The 21,389-nt window shown below is 36.8% G+C and overlaps 1 protein-coding gene across 8 annotated transcripts in view; it reads right to left on the bottom strand.

Annotated features, from left to right (window-relative positions):
* The window catches only part of cic (Putative transcription factor capicua), a 113,647-nt gene extending 94,423 nt beyond the window's left edge, over nucleotides 1-19,224 (bottom strand). For 3 of the 8 annotated variants that reach the window (XM_069841710.1, XM_069841717.1, XM_069841716.1), the window contains exons 1-2: nucleotides 18,423-18,601; nucleotides 17,376-17,657 (exon numbers count right to left, since the gene is read on the bottom strand). In XM_069841710.1, coding sequence (XP_069697811.1) covers nucleotides 17,376-17,579 — 204 coding nt within the window. In that variant the 5' untranslated portion in view covers nucleotides 17,580-17,657; nucleotides 18,423-18,601. The other 5 variants (XM_069841713.1, XM_069841714.1, XM_069841711.1 and 2 more) reach the window with 5 other exon arrangements.
* Nucleotides 19,225-21,389: the final 2,165 nt, after the last annotated feature.

The raw sequence follows: 21,389 nt of genomic DNA, 5'->3' as shown, positions 1-21,389 counted from the left end.
AAACAATCAAAAGTTTTTAACATAAAACGCATCATGACCATTACTCGTTTGTGGTTCAAGACATCTTCCAATTTTTTACCCAAAAAATTACACTGAAACTGGCTGAGATCAAAGTCTGTATATATTTCAACACTGCCATGGTACGGAAGAAGTCCTCCTAATATAATATGAAATAAAATCACAGTCTCATTTCAAGTTGTGTGATATATTAACAATCTTTTGACCATGAAAGAGATATATCTTGCAAAATATTCGGTAATCTTAGGACAGAAATACCAATACATGAAATAATAAATTTCTATAAATAAACTTAAATGAGTACCAGGAAATTTCTATAAATAAACTTAAAAATGAGTACCAGGAGTATTTCCTTGGGGATAAAGGCGGCAAGCACGCTACATCCCTACTGCTACTAATGCTGATTGTCTGGAAAGGTGGGAGTCTCAATCTCTCGCTATCCTGTGGGCCTCCATGGCCTGCAAGAGAGATAACTTTAACATATAGGTAACAATAATTAAATTTACTAGGAAGTTCATTCGAAGCATTGTGAAACAAGTTTTAGCTGCACTTTCAAAATTTCTGTAAAGTGGGCAGTGAATTGGGCATGAGTTAATTTTAGGCGAATATCAAAGCCTTCCCCACTCATGCTTAACACCAGACATGGAGCTATTTTCGAATTAACTGTCACAATGAACGAACTGTTCCATGTCAAGATTTAAGGTAGTGATTATTTCCCAACAACGCTTACATGTAGTCAGCCACCTCATGTTCTTCATAATAAAATCTGTTACATAATCTATTATGAAAATAGCATTTTTGTATATTTTTACGTTCATCTTTCCAGATTTTGAGGCCATGCGGTAATGTCACAGCTAAGGTAATGCAGTGTTAGCCAGAAGATCATGGGTTCCATTACTGATAGGGTCGTGGATTTTCTCCATTGTTATAATCCATCTGGTCCCACTATGGCCCTGGGGTTCACTCAGCTCCTAACAAATATGAGCATAAGGGGTATTTCCTTGTGGACAAAAGCAACCAACACATAGGATCAACATTCCTACTGCCACTCGTTGTCAACTGTCTCATGAGGTGGGAGCTGTAACATATGCCACAATAAAGGCCTCTCATAGGCTCAAATGGAATTGTTTTGTTTGCTTCCAGTTTTAGGTTCATGAAAAATTCGATCTCTACATATGACAATTTTAATCACATCCTGAATATTCGGATTCTCTTCTCTTCATATGAATGGATAAGATAAAGAGATTCATTACACCTGACTGAATCATTAGAACTGACTACTGTAAAACAATTATACTGCCCCACACTACTACCTACTTAATGTTACATTTGCCATAACCGGTCTATTGCCACACATAAGATTGCAATAATAACAGTCAGTCTGAACAGGGTCCAACAAATTCGAGTTCTAATAATTGCCATCAATAGAAGAACCCAGAAAGCAACGGTCTTAGACTCTACAATTTGCTTTGAACGAGACACGAATCAGGCACTGCAGATAAATGATGACCAAGCAAGTTAAATATGTACCTTGCCTTCCATACCTCAGTGAAAAATATTGCATTTCCCTCTGCAACTGGGATGTTACAGGCTTACTATTTGGAGCAAGGTGTTGTTTACCAAAGTTTACATGTAATATCCTTAAATCCTTTAAAATTCCTTTTTGAGGTTCAGAAGATTGTGATGGAAATTCTGAAGGCCTCTCTTCAAATTCTACACCATCATTTATATGTTGACAGAAAAATTTTTGTTTTAATGTACAAATCGAATAATTATTTTACTTGTTTCATTTCCCTTTATCTTTTTATGCTTGTTAATTCCGGATCCCAGTGGTCAACCTCACTTGAGGACGGATGATTTTAAATAAATCTTAGTAGTTCCATTACAAGGATTGTTTGTGTTACCATGGCTACTACATGATCCTGCGTTGAATAGTGATGAATGGAAGGGGTGGCCTGGGGAAGTGGGAATGGATTCCACGATGTCGCCTTCTGCCCAGAGATTTCAGGCTTTTTTAACTAAAAAAAATTCTGTTATGTAGATTTTTAGGTAGTAGTTTTCTTGAAATTTGGTGGTCTGCTGGCCGATCTTGATCTGTTGAAATTTAAACTGTCTGAATTTTCAGTTTTGATTGTTACAGTTAAGACAGGTGTGCTGTGTTCTTAAAATGAAAATTAAACTATATTTTATTTAACGACGCTCGCAACTGCCAAGATTATATCAGTGTCGCCAATATGCCAGAATTTTGTCCTGCAGGAGTTCTTTTACATGCCAGTAAATCTACTGACATGAGCCTATCGCATTTAAGCACATTTAAATGCCATCGACTGGGCCGAAATTGAAACTGCAACCATGGGCACAGAAGACCATTACTCTACCGACTGCACCAACCTGGCCGTCTGCTGTGTTCTTATTGGCGTAGTTTTCAATGTTAGTTTTGTTTATCAAATATAATAATCTTGTTTCCTAAATTAGTTATAGCATATTATATATTACAGCAAATATAAATATTTCAGAGTATGATGGCAAAACAAGAGATATTGTTTACTTAAAAAAAAAAAAGACGTTAAGTTATTGAGGAGTCAATGGAAAGTGTATCCGTTGCATTTAATGAAGAAAATTCTCAATTGCCTTTAAGTGAAAGTGAAATCTATGAACCAGTAATTCAATCTGTGTTACCTTCATCTAATTCTGTTAGTCAATGACCCTGGGAGACATGTTGTCACCATTACTGTGGTGCCTACTGATTCACGAACTTACTGATAATCTTACAGGTCAGAGCTTTATACTCAGACCTACACTGATGACTTAGTTAATATTAACTCTTGGACATCATGTCAGTACACTGTTTGAGCTTCAAAAGGTGGTTTGAGTAGGGTGCAGGCATGGTGCATGAGAGAGGGATTAAGCATAAATCTTAACAAAGCCGAAATGGTTCTGTTTACGAAGAAAAGAAAACTAGGAAATATTCTAAGAGTTTCCTTATTTGGTAAAGACCTAGTTTTAAAGAAATCAGTTAAGTATCTGGGAGTACTCCTTGATGCCGAACTGAATTCGAAAACTCATCTGGAATATCATACAAAAAAGGCTACTGCTGCCTTCTGAGCCTGCAGACGAGACTTTGGATGTACTTGGGAGCTACAGCTGAAAATCCTTTATTGGATTTATTACGTTGTTTTATGCACCTGATAATGTACGCAGTAGTGTATGGTGGTCCAGGATCTTGATTTCCCAAGCAAGGACCTTTTAGATCATGTACAACGATTTGGGTGTTTAAGTATCACAGGAGCCATGAGGACTACTTCAACAAGGGCTCTAGAGGACCTGCTGTGTTTACCTCCTCTGGATTTCCCAGTCCAAAATGGAATCATGTCGGCTACATCTCAACTCCATGGCCTTGGTCAATAAATAGGAAGGGATGGAACATTTGGACACACCCATAGTTGGAAGATGGCAACGGATATTAATCCTGCTGTTGGTATGAGACAGGATAGTATGATTTCTGCTCAACACATAAATCCTTTTGTTTGTATTATTCCTGATAGGGAAAAATGGGAAGGAGACTACCTTAACCAATTTTCACCTGGCAGTTTGGTGTGGTTCACAGATGGCTCCAGAACTGATAAAGGTATTGGAGCAGGATTTATAGTGTAAGACCTAGGGCTAGAATATCTATAACCATTGGTCAATATACTGACTTACAGTTTTCCAAGCTGAAGTGTTTAGTTTGTGCTCATGAAAACCTAAAAAGATCTTATTTATTAATAACCATAGCAGAGAATTCTGTAGGATCAAATAATTCAAATAATAATTAGTAATACGAGTGTTGTCATATAGATCTACTAAGGATGTTTGAGAATAAGTTGATTACGAAAATGTTTGGGACTAAGAGGGATGAAGTTACAGGAAAATGGACAGTTATACAACACACATAATTAGGAATATTAAATCCAGAAGTTTGAGATGGGCAGGGAATGTAGCACATATGGACAAATACAGAAATGCATATAGTGTGTTAGTTGGAAGGCCGGAGGGAAAAGGACCTTTGGGGAGGATAATATTAAAATGGATTTGAGGGAGGTGGGATACAATGGTAGAGACTGGATTAGTCTTTCTCAGGATAGGGACCGATGGCAGGCTTATATGAAGACGTCAATGAACCTCTGGGTTCTCTAAAAGCCATTTGCAAGTAAGTAAATAAGTATCATACAGATCTAAAAAGATTTTGCCAAGACACAAATATCTACATTTTCTCTGATAGCTAGGCTGTGCTGGATGCACTAAGTGCGGACAGAATCGACTCCAGTCTGTTGAAGAATGTATAACTATCCTGGAAAATGTATCCAGAAGAAATAAAGTACAACTCCTCAGGTCCCAAGACAAAGTGGAGTGCACGGCAATGAACAAGCCGAATTATTGGCCAAGCATGAAGCTTCAATCCAATGCTCTGGCCCAGAACTTTACGTTGGTATCTCTAAGTATATAATCAGAGAGGCTCTAAAGAAGAACCTGTTGAACAGATTACTAGGAGCCTGGAGATTTGCAACAGCTATGAAACAAGCTAAACTTCTTATTGGAGAACCAAAATCTGACTCAACTAAACAACTCCTGATCTTGGAAAGGAGAATTCTAAGACTGGTAACAGGACTTTTGACTGGACATTGCCATCTAAATAAGCACCCACACATACTGGGTCTTAGTGACGATCCAACTTGTAGGAAATGTGGGATGGAGGTTCAGTTTTCACCTCACGTTTTGCTGGACTGTCCAGGTCTAAGTCAAATCAGGCATCTTTGTCTCGAGAAATATCTATTGTCTCCCAAGGAATTTCAGAAAATTAAACCCAGTAGCATCGCAAGGCTGCTGTCGCATTGCGGTCTTCTGGGTTGATTTCCAGCTCATGGGGTGCACAATGGGCCATTTGTGCCTAAGTGCTAAAGATGTAATATTCACCCCTGAAGAAGAAGAAGAAGAAGAAGAAGAAGAAGCAGGAGAAGGAGGAGAAGAAGAAGAAGAGGTGAATCAATGAATAAAACAGTTGGACGCAAAATCAAATATAAAAACGATGGGGGAAACTGAACATGATTGCTGTATTTCGATCGTACTAGGAGTGGTGTACTTGGTAAACTGTGTGAAATGCATTCCTGGAGAAGAAGAAAAAAAGTGGGTTATTCATATCAGTGTCCTTTAAAAACTTCAGAAAAGCTACTGGAAGACACATTCATCTCATTTAATCAGTGAGTAATTATTACTTGTAGGCCTAGGTACTGGAAGGAGTCCATAATCGTACCTATTTTTAAGAAGGGGGACAAGACTAACTGTAGTAACTTCCGAGGAATATCACTTTTGTTGACGTACAAAATTTTGTCAAATATCCTTTTGAGAAGATTAACTCCATATGTAGATGAAATTATTGGGAATCATCAGTGTGGTTTTAGGCGTAATAGATCGACTATTGATCAAATTTTTTGTATTCGACAGATATTGGAGAAAAAATGGGAGTATAAGGGTACAGTACATCAGTTATTCATAGATTTCAAAAAGGCGTATGACTCGGTTAAGAGAGAAGTTTTATATAATATTCTTATTGAATTTGGTATTCCCAAGAAATTAGTTTGAATAATTAAAATGTGTCTTAGTGAAACTTACAGCAGAGTCTGTATAGGCCATTTTCTATCTGATGCTTTTTCAATTCACTGCGGGCTAAAGCAGGGAGATGCACTATCATCTTTACTTTTTAACTTCGCTCTAGATTATGCCATTAGGAAAGTTCAGGATAACACAGAGGGTTTGGAATTGAACGGGTTACATCAGCTTCTTGTCTATGCGGATGACGTGAATATGTTAGGAGAAAATCCACAAACGATTAGGGAAAATGCGGAAATTCTAGTTGAAGCAAGTAAAGCGATAGGGTTGGAAGTAAATCCCGAAAAGACTAAGTATATGATTATGTCTCGTGACCAGAATATTGTACGAACTGGAACTATAAAAATTGGAGATTTATCCTTCGAAGAGGTGGAAAAATTCAAATATCTTGGAGCAACAGTAACAAATATAAATGACACTCGGGAGGAAATTAAACGCAGAATAAATATGGGAAATGCCTGTTATTATTCGGTTGAGAAGCTTTTATCATCTAGTCTTCTGTCAAAAGTCTGAAAGTTAGAATTTATAAAACAGTTATATTACCGGTTGTTCTGTATGGTTGTGAAACTTGGACTCTCACTTTGAGAGAGGAACAGAGATTAAGGGTGTTTGAAAATAAGGTTCTTAGGAAAATATTTGGGGCTGAGAGGGATGAAGTTACAGGAGAATGGAGAAAGTTACACAACGCAGAGCTGCACGCATTGTATACTTCATCTGACATAATTAGGAACATAAAATCCAGACGTTTGAGATGGGCAGGACATGTAGCACGTATGGGCGAATCCAGAAATGCATATACAGTGTTAGTTGGGAGGCCGGAGGGAAAAAGACCTTTGGGGAGGCCGAGACGTAGATGGGAAGATAATATTAAAATGGATTTGAGGGAGGTAGGATATGATGGTAGAGACTGGATTAATCTTGCTCAGGATAGGGACCAATGGCGGGCTTATGTGAGGGCGGCAATGAACCTCCAGGTTCCTTAAAAGCCAGTAAGTAAGTAAGGCCTAGGTACTAAATTTATGCAGTTTATGTCAAAAGGATACTTAACAGAGGGTTTGTGGGACAATTTTGCACATAAAGATAGTTCATATTCACCATGTTTCACATAACAATATTAACATTTTTAAGTTAATGCCTATATAAACATTTAATAACTTATTTAAAACAAATATGAACGAATGAAAACTCTATTTATTTCATTTACCTAATTTTTCTATGTTCTTTTTTTTTTTATTATAGAATGCCTCTGTTGTAAGATCTGAACTATTGTTTCTTTTGCTGCTGGTTCCATCTCCCTCTCCAGGATAGTATAAATCTCCCTAGTGGTAAGGTCTGAATTCAATACTGGGTGAAAACATGCACATGGTCAGTTGATATGATATGATTCATTGGCTTTAAGCAAACATCCAAGAGGTGATGGCTCTTCACATTCCACATGGTCAGTTAAGGACGCTGAAGTGCTGATATGTGAACTAACATACTTTCTTTGTGTAATGACAGAGTCCTTAACTTCCCATGATTTTCCAACTCTACAAGCATAGTTTATTGCTAGTGCCAAGAAGTGTCGAACACTTAGTTCGTCAAAATCCATTCAGAATGCACTACAGGTAGTGGGTCTGCACTACATTCGTAATGAATGATGAAATAATGATGATAATGATGAATTATGAAAAATGCTGAGATATTACAGCAGAGCTGGAGTTTCCGGAGGAAACCCGTGTTGTCTAGTGGCACAGTAGTAGATATAATAATAGTAACAGTTTATTATTACTCAGGTCCATATTTACGCATGGGCCACATGGGGCCCTTGCCCAAGAGCAGCAAATTCGTATGGACAGCGAAATTTTGAGGAAAGAAAGAAAAATCGAGCTGAAAATAAATTTTCAATATTTTCCTACTTCGCATCTGCCTGTTTTACATAGTGGAATATGTTAAATTGTCTAAGATTTTCATAAGATTAGTTTGTTCGTTTGTTTGTGTGTGTGTGTGTGTGTGGGGGGGGGGGGAATGCAAAATTGTTTCAGATCCATGGGTGTAGCACTATTTAAATGTGGGAGTAGTAGTAGTAGTAGCAGCAGCAGTAGTACCAGCTTTATGAAGCATTCCAAGATAAGGTTTTTCTTTTGTGTCCCTGTGTTGTAGAAGTCAGCCACCTGGCATCAGAACCAACATTTGACAGCCATCTGCACCTCTCTGTTGATCCCACGATATGACAAATGTCTCAATTCCGGTGGGGAATATGTTGAAAAATAGCTCAACAATTGCTGTGTCTGTCCCAAAAAACTTTTACAATGAAATTGTCTTTTCTTTTTGTTCACTTAATTTTTTACAGCCCTCGTAATTGCAGACGAGTGGCCAAAATTTGTGTAAGCACTTCTTTTGACATTATTAACATGATGAAAGAAAAAAATTTAACTTTTTTATCTGCCCTCATGAGAATGTTTGCTTGTAAGCTGAGTATTCTGAGATAGGAAACCAATGGTCTGAAATACCTATTTCAGGCAACACGAGATCTTGAACGAGAAATATGTTTTAGGAATGGTTTTGTCAGCTCCTTTGGTTTTCGTAACAAACAACTCCTACTACATCGACATTTGATACTAGCATGCAAAACAATAACACATTCAAATGGGTCAACTTGCCCATGAAATTCATGCTTTGAGGATACTATGTGCCCAGTACTGAGGGAGCAGCAATTGCACCCCTATATCACCTACTACAGGTTGCACATAGGGCCAAATGATATTGCATTTAGAGTTCAGTTCTATCAATGGTTTATCCAGGACAGTGTTACTGTACCAAACTCCCTACAGTTTGTCCTGTTCATAGATAAGGCCTGTTTCACCCATGATGGTGTTTTCAACCTAATATGACACTATCTCCTGCCGCCCCATTAGACTGCTACATGTTATCTGCAGCAATTCTTTTGTTTTTTGCAAGCCAGTGCCACCAAATGTCGACGTGGTATGCAGTTGTTTGTTATGAAAACAAAAGCAGCAGCTTACAAAAAATGTTCCTCAAATGTATTTCTCACTCAAGATTTTGAGGCATCTGTGAAATAGGCATTTCCGACTCTTGATTCTCTATCTAAAAATACTCACTTTAGACTCCTCTACCATCTGTATTATTTTGATCTAAGAGATTTCAGACATCTCCTATTTTGATAATGGAAATATAATTTAATTCCACAGTAAATTTATTTGTTTTTCGTATTCTTCCAATCCTTGTGCTCATAAGCTATCAAATGACAGGCATATGAGAGCCACAAAGAATGATTGTAAACGTAATTTTGACAGAAATGTCTTGTCAGACAACTACCATGAAGGCTAAAATAAACAGATACAAATTCAACGACTGTGCATGCAGTAAAAGGTGTTCATCCAAACCTGGTTCTGAAGTTCATTTCAAGTAGCAATATTTCTACATTAGGACTAGAAAATAAGCCTAATATATATGAAATATGCATAATAAATCTAACATAGCAGGTATATGAATACTGCCAAAGATCAGTGGATTTAACTATCACACACTATGCTTCAAAGCTCATATACATACATATCATGAGAGTTATGCTCCAACAAACACTACTACATCTGACCTTGTCCACTAACGTAACTCAATCTCTATTTATATTATATTCTACCGAGTAGTAGCAGTGAGGAATGTCCAGAAATGGACCTTTTGGTATGTCCTATCTCCCATAGTTTTAAAATTGTCCAAGCCAAACTATCTAACTCTTCCACTTCCGTCCACCCTGTGATTGGAACTCATATATTTGCACTGTGACATTGTTCTCTCTAGTCATTGCAGGTTCATTCTACAGCTCCACAACACTTCAAATACTTCACATTTCTAATCATAAAATATAGTTTCCCTTATGAATTCTCAACTTACACCCTGTCAAAACTTTTTAGTAATTTCATTTCACTAACTTTTCTGCATTTCCTTTGTTGGACTATACTTGTAAAATGTTGAACTCTGTACAAAAGTATGGATACGATTGAAGAAGTATGAAGTTTAAAATAGGTATTTTTTTTTTTATTGTGTTATTGTGATGTACGGAAGTACATATATTTCCGTGCAGGAATTCTGCATTACCATATGATGAAGGATGGGGTGGAGCAGAGAAAAATTATCTCCGGCACTGGAACTAGAACCCGTGTTTTCAGCTCTACGTGCTGACACTTTATCCACCAGATTTCAGTTCCGATACTCGATTGAATTCTCTCAGTCTAAGTTTCACCTCTTAGTTTTCCTTTAGTGGCCAACCCTCATGCACTCTGTCACAGATGTGTAATTATTTAAGACGGTACTTATTCCGTCAGATCCCAGCCACTAAGTCACTCGTAATGAGTGCACCTCTGCACATAGTGTGTTGGACATTGTGCCACTGCCACACATCTGTGACACAGTGCATAAGGGTTGGCCACTAAAGAAAAACTAAGAGGTGGAACTTAAACTGAGAGGATTCAATCCGGCATTGGAACTGGAATCCGGTGTGGCTTAGTGGATAAAGTGTCAGCATGCAGAGCTGAAAACTTGGATTCGAATCCCAGTGCCAGAGAGAATTTTTCTCCACACCACCCATCTTTCATAATTTTTTTTTTTGCCATGCATCTCTAAGAATAATTCAGGCATTCCCTGGAATAAAAACTTAATGTATGTTATGTTATTTTTCCGTTTGCGGCATATATTGAATCCTTAATAACACATCTCCTGCCTAACAAAATATTATTAAATTTCTCTTCAACAAATGCAGCACTCTCTAGAAACATACGAATGTTCTGTGGAATGCTGTTAAAATCTGTTATTGTTTAATCAGCTGTCAGAAGACAGGTCTGAACCTCACAAGTGATACAAACATGGCTCCACTTTTGAGGCAATAGGTCAGGCGATAATGGGGTAGGGTGGCCAAATCCTTTCCTCCTCCATTGCATACATTGCCGATTACCTACATATTACATAATCAGACTTCAGATGCATACAATCAATTGTTTTTCCTCTGACACATATCATCAAGTGAGATGTACTGCCTGATAATAAATGTACATATCAGCCAGAATCTCAATCAGAGGTAACTGTTATACGAGATCTAAAAAATTTTTGAGGTTCTATATCTAAAATTCAAGATTTTGTAGTTAAGTTCTTGCTCCAGAGAACACCTCAATTCATTTGATTGCATGTAATAGTAGTAGGAAATTAAAAAAAAATATTCGTGATGCGACAGCCCATGAAGAACGATGGCTGACCAAACGGCTCCTGGCCTCATATTCACATGTTTAAGCAGATGTAAACCATCATCCAATCAGAAACGGAGTATTGTGTGGTTAGCACAATGATCCTCCCAGTCATGCTATGGTGTAGGAACTTGGTCAACTTGATTTCAACAAATTTCCAATCTTAATAAGACACTGCAACCTAACCAGCTATAATTACTCATTTTTTAATAATCTGTAATATTTTATTATTTTGTAATAATACTTACTTACAAATGGCTTTTAAGGAACCCGAAGGTTCATTGCCGCCCTCACATAAGCCAGCCATCGGTCCCTATCCTGTGCAAGATTAATCCAGTCTCTATCATCATATCCCACCTCCCTCAAATCCATTTTAATATTATCCTCCCATCTACGTCTCGGCCTCCCTAAAGGTCTTTTTCCCTCTGGTCTCCCAACTAACACTCTATATGCATTTCTGAATTCGCCCATATGTGCTACATGCCCTGCCCATCTCAAACGTCTGGATTTAATGTTCCTAATTATGTCAGGTGAAGAATACAATGTGTGCAGCTGCGTTGTGTAACTTTCTCCATTCTCCTGTAACTTCATCCCGCTTAGCCCCAAATATTTTCCTAAGCACCTTATTCTCAAACACCCTTAACCTATGTTCCTCTCTCAGAGTGATTATTGTAGGGATTCGTAACAAGTTGTTTTTTATGGTGATGGGTTGTTAGCCCTTCGCCCAACCCCCAAGCTGGAGGACCACCCCTTATCGGCTGTCCACGACTGCTTATTCAATATATTCGCAGCTACCCTCCATATCTGGAGGCTGTCTCCTTTAACCGCAACCTGAGGACGCGCCATGTCGTGATGATAGGGACCCACAATAATAATATAAAACTAAAATGTTCTTTGAAAGAAAAGTGAGAAATGAAACACAATATATGAGTAAGGGAACAGAATAAAGCATATAATTTGGCAGAACCCTTAGAAGTTTGGTATTATACAATGCAAAAGAATAACTACAAGTGATGACATCAGAAATGAAAAGACAATGGCGAAGTACTAGTCTTATACTATTCCAGCAAACACACTATTGGAACCTGCGAGGTGAAAAATGGTTTCAGTTGAGTCATTTTAAGCAAAGAAATGACAATATAATAATTTGAAATTCTTTCTTATATTCTTTGTAATGTGAATTGTTGTAATAATATTTTTATTAATTATTTAGACTTGAATAGCTTATATTATAGAGCATTTAGCCAGTTACCTAGAAAATTAAAAAATAAGTTATCATGAAGTACAGTAAAGCACAACTGGTTAACTTACATTTGAATGAATGAATTGAATTGAATTTAATGGAGAGGGGCACTATGGCCCAGCACTGCGACCTGTTAAGATCTATTGCACTAATCCTCTTGTGACGCATTCCCAAACCCACACCGGCCGATCACACTAAGGTTCTCTGTATGCCCAGGTTTCGAGCAGGCAACTCCACTTGTTCCTAGGCCAGCACCCTACATGCACCGCCGACCGGTGTGCGGGGAATGCTACCGAATGATAATGAAATGGAGAAATGGTGACGAAATGATGTAAATGGCTAATCTGGGGAAAAACGGGAGAACCCCGGGTTAACTTACATACATGATACCAAATTTAAATAAATTCAAGTAACAAATTAAAGATAGGTCTACAGCTTCAGAATACCACAATAATGTACATAACTCGCACTATTCCAGAAGGCACTTCATGGAGTAGGTAATTTACATCATAAAAAAAAGTAATTTACCTAATTTACGGAATATCAGTAAATGTTGAGAGGGTTACTCACACGATCTTGGGTGCTTCACTTTCACTTACCTATACAGAGAATCAAACCTAACCTGACATTACCATGGTAATCTGGAAACTAGTCCAGTATTAGGAGAATACCAATAAAACTGTAAAAATAAAAGTTACTGCAAAATATGCTCAATTTACAGACACAATGCCAAATTTAAATAAATTCATATAAAAACGTTCATACTTCGTATAGGTCTATATGATATAAGGAAAGACCGTGATTACTTTGTTACGTACAAAGCAATTAAAATATTATTTCCCTGTTGTATGCGACTACCATACTATACAAAATCATTCTCTAACTATAGTATCCAACTGATCAAGAACATGAATGAAGAAAGATTTTGGTAATTATGGAGTTTGACTACTGTGCGGCTCTTTAAACAAGGGCTCTCGATTATAGGATAGTGTTATAAGGTGAAAACAATGTTTTGGTTTTTATTTTTCGGAAATGTCAGGAATAAGTTTTTTATTATGATTTATACAGTTGAATTTGCCAGGCATTGTGACGATTGGTGGCTCGGTTTCCGTAGGGATTGTTGTGATTGGTTGCTGGGTGGAGGAATTCGATTGGTCGATCGATTGCAGTATTCAAGGATCTGTCTTTTGTCTTTATGACTTCGATGGGAGCGGATGGAGGAAGGGCTCGCGACAATCATCTTGCTGTGGAGCATGCACGGAAATCTCATGCAATGCGAGCGTGATTATTACCTGGATTTATTTTTGCGTGCACATTTCAGATCAAATCTGGAAGTTCCCTTCATGCTCCGGTTACACTTCTTGCATATACGAAGGTTAGGTTTAGTTAATTTAGGTTTTTATTAACCAAGTTCATACATTCGCACATGCACGTTATCATCTCACAGCCAATATGATCCTGTTGCGAGCCGTATGTGTGGATGGCGTGTTGTGCACAGAGTTTAGACTGTATTTTGTCTTTATGACTTTGATGGAAGTGGCTGGTGTGTTGTGCATGGGATGTAGAACGAGTGAGGTAGGATTGTTAGATTGAGTGAAGAAGAATTGCGTGAGTTTTTAATTAATCATGGTGTTATCTGATAGTTGTGCGTTTGGCAATTGTGGGGATATTTTGAAAGCAGATTGGAAGATCCTATATTCACCACTTTAGGTCCAATTGGTAAATTGTTGAGATTATTATATTCCCTGGTAATTATGGATTTTGGACTATTTTTTTCGAACTTTCATTTTCGTCGTATTTTACCGTCGTAAAAACGATAGAAATACTTTCAATTGACAGAGATCGCCTATAATAATGTAATCTTACCTAAGCTAACATTCGCAACAAGTATTTTTTTGTTTTGTTTTCAAACTTAAAGGTCTGCGCACACTGACGCGGGACATGGGAGTGGTAGCGAATGCGAAACCGACGCGAATTATTGTGAGTACAGCAGGATATGAATCCATTCACACTGCAGCGACACAATCCCGCCTAAATGGCAGGACTGCAGCATTCTACTCGCAGTTCGCTGCAAGCAGCATTTTCCCGCATCCCGCATTCATTTTGGCAATGGCGACTGAACAGTTTATAGAGTGCGTTAGGAGCGTTGCTTACTAGATTATGCAAGCTGGCGCATAGGAGCATTATTACAATTTCTGCCGCTAGGTTCGCCTAGCAATGATGAATAGTTCCATTACTAGGCATTGTGTATCGTAAAAATTCGTTGATTAATTTTGCATTACTCATCGAGTACGAAGATTATAAACATGCCAAGCATATTACAGTCTTATTTGAGATTTATTGATGACCTGTTAAATAATAGTATGCAAGTTTTCAGTGTGATTTAATGGAATTTACAAATTTGTTTCTCGTAAGTCTCGACTTGTTAGATTAATAATTTTGCTTTCAAACTACATTCTTCATCTGGTTCATTTACTGTGGCAAGTTGATTATTTTCAGTTCCGTGTTTTTACTTCAGATTTTGTTCCCTCCAATTCGTTTTAATTGTGAAAGTGAACTACCGGTGTCTTCTACTTCCAGACATTATTACTATTATTATTATTATTATTATTATTATTATTATTATTATTATTATTATTATACAGTAGTTATTGATGTAATAATAATACTAATGATTTACGTAAAATGTTAATCAAGCAAGAAAAATCAAGAATTGATATTGCAAAAGAAACTATAATATAATGCAATAATTATCAACAAGTATAATAAAATAAATGTTAGCATTTTAACATACGTAATCAAGACAACCATGGATTAAATACCACTGTATTAGAAGATGCGTGCTAAAGAAAACTACAAATTTTTCACGATTAGTGAAAGCAAAGACTTTATACTAACAAGACTAACAAGAAATATTGAGCGACATGAACAACAGCGCCTCTAGCAGCTTGACCTTGCGGAGAGTCAACTATGTGCTCTGCATGTGCCATTAAGATTCAGCTACTCTGTAATTAATTTCAATTTATTTATAATGTTTATGGTAGTGTAGTAATGTAGTGTGCACAAAGAAAATCCGAAGTATGCCTGGAAACTATTATGCAGTATACGGTTGCAATAACCATGACATACAAAAGGATTCCCGATCTTTCTTTCAATTTCTGAAGAACAAGTCACAGTAAGTATCTTGCCACTTTTGTAACGATTTTAAATAATAATTATTACAATGAAATATAAAATTTATATTTAGCCCTATAGTTTCCATGTAACTCTGTAATTTTCCCATTAATTAACTTTTTCTGCTAATTTAGATCTTCCTTGTAGTAAAAAACAAATAAGAAGTTAATATTTTGTTATTTTCCCACTTATGCCGTAAAGCGTTGGCAAATTGGATGAAATGCAGCAAGGTCACAGCACTCATATTTTCTATAAAGAGTACTGTACTGGAAATATGTGCTTCCAGACACCAATGCTGTTGCACTGTATTCTGTAATTTCAGGAGTGTATAATTCACAGTTTCTTGAGTTTTTAGAGACCAACAGGAACAATGTAAAAGTCAAGTTGAAACAACACATCCAAATTCCTACATGTGTAAGTGTTATTTGTTGTTTGAATGTTTTTACTGACAAATGTGTCAATGTACTAAATCAAAAGTCACTCAAAAAGGAAAAGGAAGAAAGAACACAAAAAAGTGCATCAAAGAATACGAACGCTAAAAAAGTAATGCATGATTAATGTTATGCATTAGAATCAATAAAGTGCAGAAGAAATGTGTAACTTTTGCTTTTTAATAATTTTTTCTCTTCAAAATGATTTTCCTCTTACATTTAAGCTAAATACTGAACAAAATATGATCTTAAGAACTCTTAATTTTTCTAGTCCCGTAAATTAAATGAAGAGTTTGAATTCCCGTCTGAGAGCTGCTAGGAGCGCCACATGTAAGATGTTTCCCTATTATATTGTGCGAAATACTGTAAGATGTCCATCTTGTTGGTATAAAGTCTTTGGTGAGAGCCACAGAGGACGCAGTAAAGAATGAGAACATATTGTATGAAAAAAAGAATTTCTGTTCTCTTAACCGGAGTTTCGGTTAACCAAGGTTCTACTGTGGCAGCAAGAGTGTAGTAGTATGAGCGAACCTATGATCATCTTCGGCAACTGCAAGAAGCAGAAGTACTTCTTCATAAGAACCCTATTCGCGACTGCATCCCACTTTGGTGTGAAGACAACGACGAATTTTCGCAGCGATTGCGGAACTACAAGTTTCGCTGTCGCTCCCGCATCCCGTGTTGGTGTGCGCAGACCTTTAATTTTCGACGTATTTTCACAACCTGCAAAATTCTGACGACCAGATACATCACACCCTAAGTAATCGAGTCGTTAGGTTAGATTAGGTTATGTTATAGTTGATTTTCGACAAATGGAAATATTTCTATCGTTTTTACGACAGTAAAATACAGCGAAAATGGAAGTTTGAAAAAAATTGTCCTAAAGTAGTCAATCTACACAATTAGGCCTACCAATATTTAAAAAATAGCAAAACGAATAATGCCCAGACAACAGAGCACCCAATGAATTATCAGTTTCGATAGAATGGTCGCACGTTAAAGTGGAGACATAAATGGAAGCAACTACTTACTATACTACGCCTATTACCATACTTTCAGTTACAGTACATTTCCTTCCATACAATCTACAGTAAATAAAGACGAGTATTTTTCCTGGACAAAAGGCATAATGAAGGTTTGGGTAAATAAATACGAATATTTTCCCTGGTCAAAAAGGGCAGGAGGCGAGATCTGTGACAAGGTTAGGTTGGATTAGTTAAAGGGATAGTTAAGTGACAGGAGGCCAAATTTCCCTTCATTAACAATGCTACAACTTTTCAAATATTGGCAACATTACTTCTACGACTTCCGCTAGAGACTGTTCAGTGTTCTCATAGAATTCGTCTCACGCTGCCAATCATAACACTTTTAATGAATGCTCATCGTAGTTCGCTTACAAATTCTTCTATAAAAGAAAATGCAGTATTTAGGGCGGGTGGATCTCAGGAGGAACCTCTTATAAGCATTCTGTGCTCGGATAATGGCTTCCTTAATTAATATGGTGTAAGGAAACGAAGTGTTATGACATTGCAACTCCACAATACTCTATACGTAGTAGCAGCAGCACAGCAGCAGCAGCAGTAATAGTAGTAGTAGTAATAATAATAATAATAATAAACAACTTACTGAGGGAACAGAGTTGTGATGGACAGCATCAGCGTCATTGTTTTGTTCTTGTGTAGTGGTGGGTGGAGCAAGTTGTGGAGGTGATGGCTCGCTGTTAGTAACATTAGCACTATCACCATCATCTGGAAGCCTCTTTCTTCCCCGTGTCTGTCGGATGTTCCGCTCACTGCGTCTCTGGGCCCGCCCGTCTCCACGCCGGTTCATGGCAGTTCCGAGGCAAACCCAAGGCCACGCTTTCAAGTGCCTCTGTCTTCATTCATTACACTGTTCCCCACATGTCAGCTGAATAAACATTTAACACATTAGTGTCCAACAGTTTCTAGATTTTAAAGTATAATTGCAGTTTATTGTCTTATTTTAATAATATCTTACTTATATGTTAATGCAATGTGTTCCTATAGACTGTAAAGTATAATAATGACTTCATATTACACTTTAGTGCACTTTCTACAAAACATGTCCTAATGAGGAGTTCTTAAGGAAGTCACACTTACGTAGTAAAATATCAGTTTTAGATGTAAATATATTCTCAACTGCTTCACCCAAACGGGTGTCATTTCATACAATCATTATTAAAAACAATGGTAAACAATGGTTAAATACATCTACCATTCGCATTGCACTGTTAATATATTCTGTAAAAGAGAATTACGTATATCAAAGCAGAACAGATAAATTTACTGTGTAATTAAGTACCTTCTCAATATTAAAATACAGTTTATAATATAAAAATATAGAGGAAGTACCAAAATTCTTACGATAAATCCATCCCTTCACTACTAAACCTCAACACAGGGTTAAGCCTTGAACCTTTCTGTACGGAACAACGTTTATAGAATGAACTTCACCTATTTTTTAGTGTTGTAGTATTAATTTATACACATCAAACACACGTTAGAACTTACACAAAATGATTCTTTGAAAACAGCAACGTAGGTCCTAGATTACTACACGACTCATCGTAGTATTTCCCCCTCTGTTGTCACAAGCAGTAAATAAACATTTCACTAAAAATGTCAATTATTTTGCCTATATAAGTCTACTAACCTCTGTAATGTTTTCAGATCAACATAGTATCTACCCAACACTACACTTGAGTCTTGAATACGATTATATTTATGATTAAACATTGAATTTCAGAACAAAAATATTGACATCTATCACATGAACACCTACAAACCATCATAACATCTCCTTCCCCCCTTCCAGAATCACCCTAACCCTAAAAACGGTGGTGAATGAGTTTTACTAAACCAGCTGACTATTGGTTTATCTGTGGTCACGTGTATCACTTTACATGAGCTGAAGAATGTGATTGGTTGCTACCGAAGCTACTATGATGTGAGTAATAGAGGGGAGGAATGAAGATACACTGTAGAATTTCAATATTGTGATGTCTGACATTTCATAGTCTAAACACTGAGTTTCGAAATAATATTACCAATAAATTTCATATGCGAACGTTGCAATAGTCCATTTAATATTTGTGTTCTTCTAAACAAAGGCACAATTAAAACACGGCTTACATGACTAATTAATGTAGTGATCTAACAGACCGTGCATACCTCCATGTAAATATCGCCATTTTAAGTCCTATTGTTAGGACTTGATTGATTTAGTTCATTGCAAAATCTAGAAAACTGGATTATGTGGCTGTAAGATGTGGTATAACCCTCCAAAGTCTTTTGACACTGTACGGTATGTAAATAAAAGTTATATTAATAAACAAACAAATGTATGAAAACGATGAATTTTGTTACATGTTTCTGGAATAGGATTCCTTTATGCGTACGTCAGGCTCACGTCCTGTAATTGGTGGTCAGTCTTTAATAATTACGCATATGCAATTCGACATGATTATAATATTTATATTTACAAAATAAAAGTAAATGTGCCCATTCTCCGGCTCAATATCCCAAATCAGCCGATTCGGCTTCACTACCAGGCATGCTGTATTTATACTATAGCTTAATGTGTGCGGACTATACAAATAGCATAGCATCTCTGAGCTGTGCTTCGCACAGTGTTGCCAGGTCGTTGACATGGTCTCTGCACCTTAATTCAATACTCATGAACAGGAACTTTTTACCTATACAAATATTCTATCCTACATTGTTTTTTTTTTAATTAATTTTATGTCTTATTTAACGACGCTCGCAACTGCCGAAGTTATATCAGAGTCGCCAATGTACCGGAATTTTGTCCTGCAGTTCTTTTAGTAGTAGCAGTAGTAGTAGTAGTAGTAGTACAGTATATAGCATAGACAAATAAATAGAGGTACGTAGACTGCAAGTGATCCTTGAATATACACGGCAGTTGGTTGCCAGCCTTACATATCAGTAAATCTACTGACGTGAGCCTGTCTCATTTAAGCACACTTAAAGGCCATGGGCCTGGGCCGGGATCGAAACCGCAATCTTGGGCACAGGCCAGCACTATACCGACTGCGCCACCCAGGTCGACCCTACATTGTTTTTTTTTTCTTTTTTTTATTTTATTGGGTTATTTTAGGACGCTGCATCAACATCTCAGGTTATTTAGCGTCTGAATGATATGAAGGTAATAATGCCGGTGAAATGAATCCGGGGTCCAACACTGAAAGTTACCCAGCATTTGCTGGTATTGGGTTGAGGGAAAATCCCGGAAAAAACCTCAACCAGGTAACAACCAGGATTCGAACCCGGGCCACCTGGTTTCGTGGCCAGAAGCGCTGACCGTTACTCCACAGGTGTGGACCCCTACATTGTTAACAATAAAAAAAAAATCAAGAGTAAAATACTTTGCTAGTCAAAATTAGACCTTGGTATGAATATGTAATATCTATTTCTTCTGTTATAATTGCGTCATAATAAACGTAATCTTTTCATGAAATTTATTTTTGATACATTACTGCGTTACTTTGATTTCCTTCCTATCAACCGAGTTTTCAGACCTGTAGTGTGCGTCCAAAGTTTATTATTATTATTATTATTATTATTATTATTATTATTATTATTATTATTATTACTATCATCACCATAATTTTTTTTACAATCAAACTGGGATTTATTTAAAAACAATGCGAAATTGTTACTTTTTTCCTCTCTTGATTCACTAAATACCAGTATAGAGGACAACCAGTGATTCTGTATATAAAAAAGGTTTTGTAGATGTTATTATGATTGCTCATTATTCTCAATGCTTACAGCATAGCAATATTACACGGTATGATTAGTTTTTCCGGATATCACTGAGATTTCTTTTTTCGAATAGGTACTGGTATGTCGTCGTTCCTAGAATGTATAATTCGTACTGATATTAACTTATTTTACATTAATCTTTCAAGAAAAAAATAATTATATTGAAGACTGAATCAAAATTGCATAAATCAACGAACCTCGACTGCAATAGTATTTGACATCGTTTGACGTCTGAAAACTTAAAATTATCAAGAGTATCTTACTACAGGGAAATCGTTGTCTGGAGATTGAACTGCCGACGAAGTCTGAAATGACTAATCATACTTACTTACAAATGCCTTTAAAAAAAACCGGAGGTTCATTGCCGCCTTCACATAAGCCCGCCATCGATTCCTATCCTGAGCAAGAATAATCCAGTCTCTAGCATTATATCCCACCTCCCTCAAATCCATTTTAATATTATCCTCCCATCTTCGGCTCGGCCTCCGCAAAGGTATTTTTCTCGACATAAGACGCATACACAAAAAAGTGATTAATAAATTCTGTTCCTTTATAACCCCCATCGTATGGTGATGAAAACATGGTCACCAAATAACATTATACCGAACGACATTTTGACTATTAACATTTTAGTGTATCCTTTATTTTATGATACATTACTTGATGAAAAAGATATGCCGTTGCATATTATACGTAAATAATTGTTCATGTAACATAAACGTCTGTGTTATATTCTCTCTACTTGATGGAAATTAGTCGATACCTTAAAATATATAGACCTACTTCTATTATACTTTGTATGAGCTTTCGAACTTGGAGTAACGATGTGTATTTA

This window comes from Periplaneta americana, chromosome 12 (genome assembly GCF_040183065.1).
Source record: "Periplaneta americana isolate PAMFEO1 chromosome 12, P.americana_PAMFEO1_priV1, whole genome shotgun sequence".
Classification (NCBI taxonomy): Eukaryota; Metazoa; Arthropoda; class Insecta; order Blattodea; family Blattidae; genus Periplaneta; species Periplaneta americana.
The sequence above is the reverse complement of the archived record's forward strand: the minus strand, read 5'-3'. Positions and strand labels throughout refer to the sequence as shown.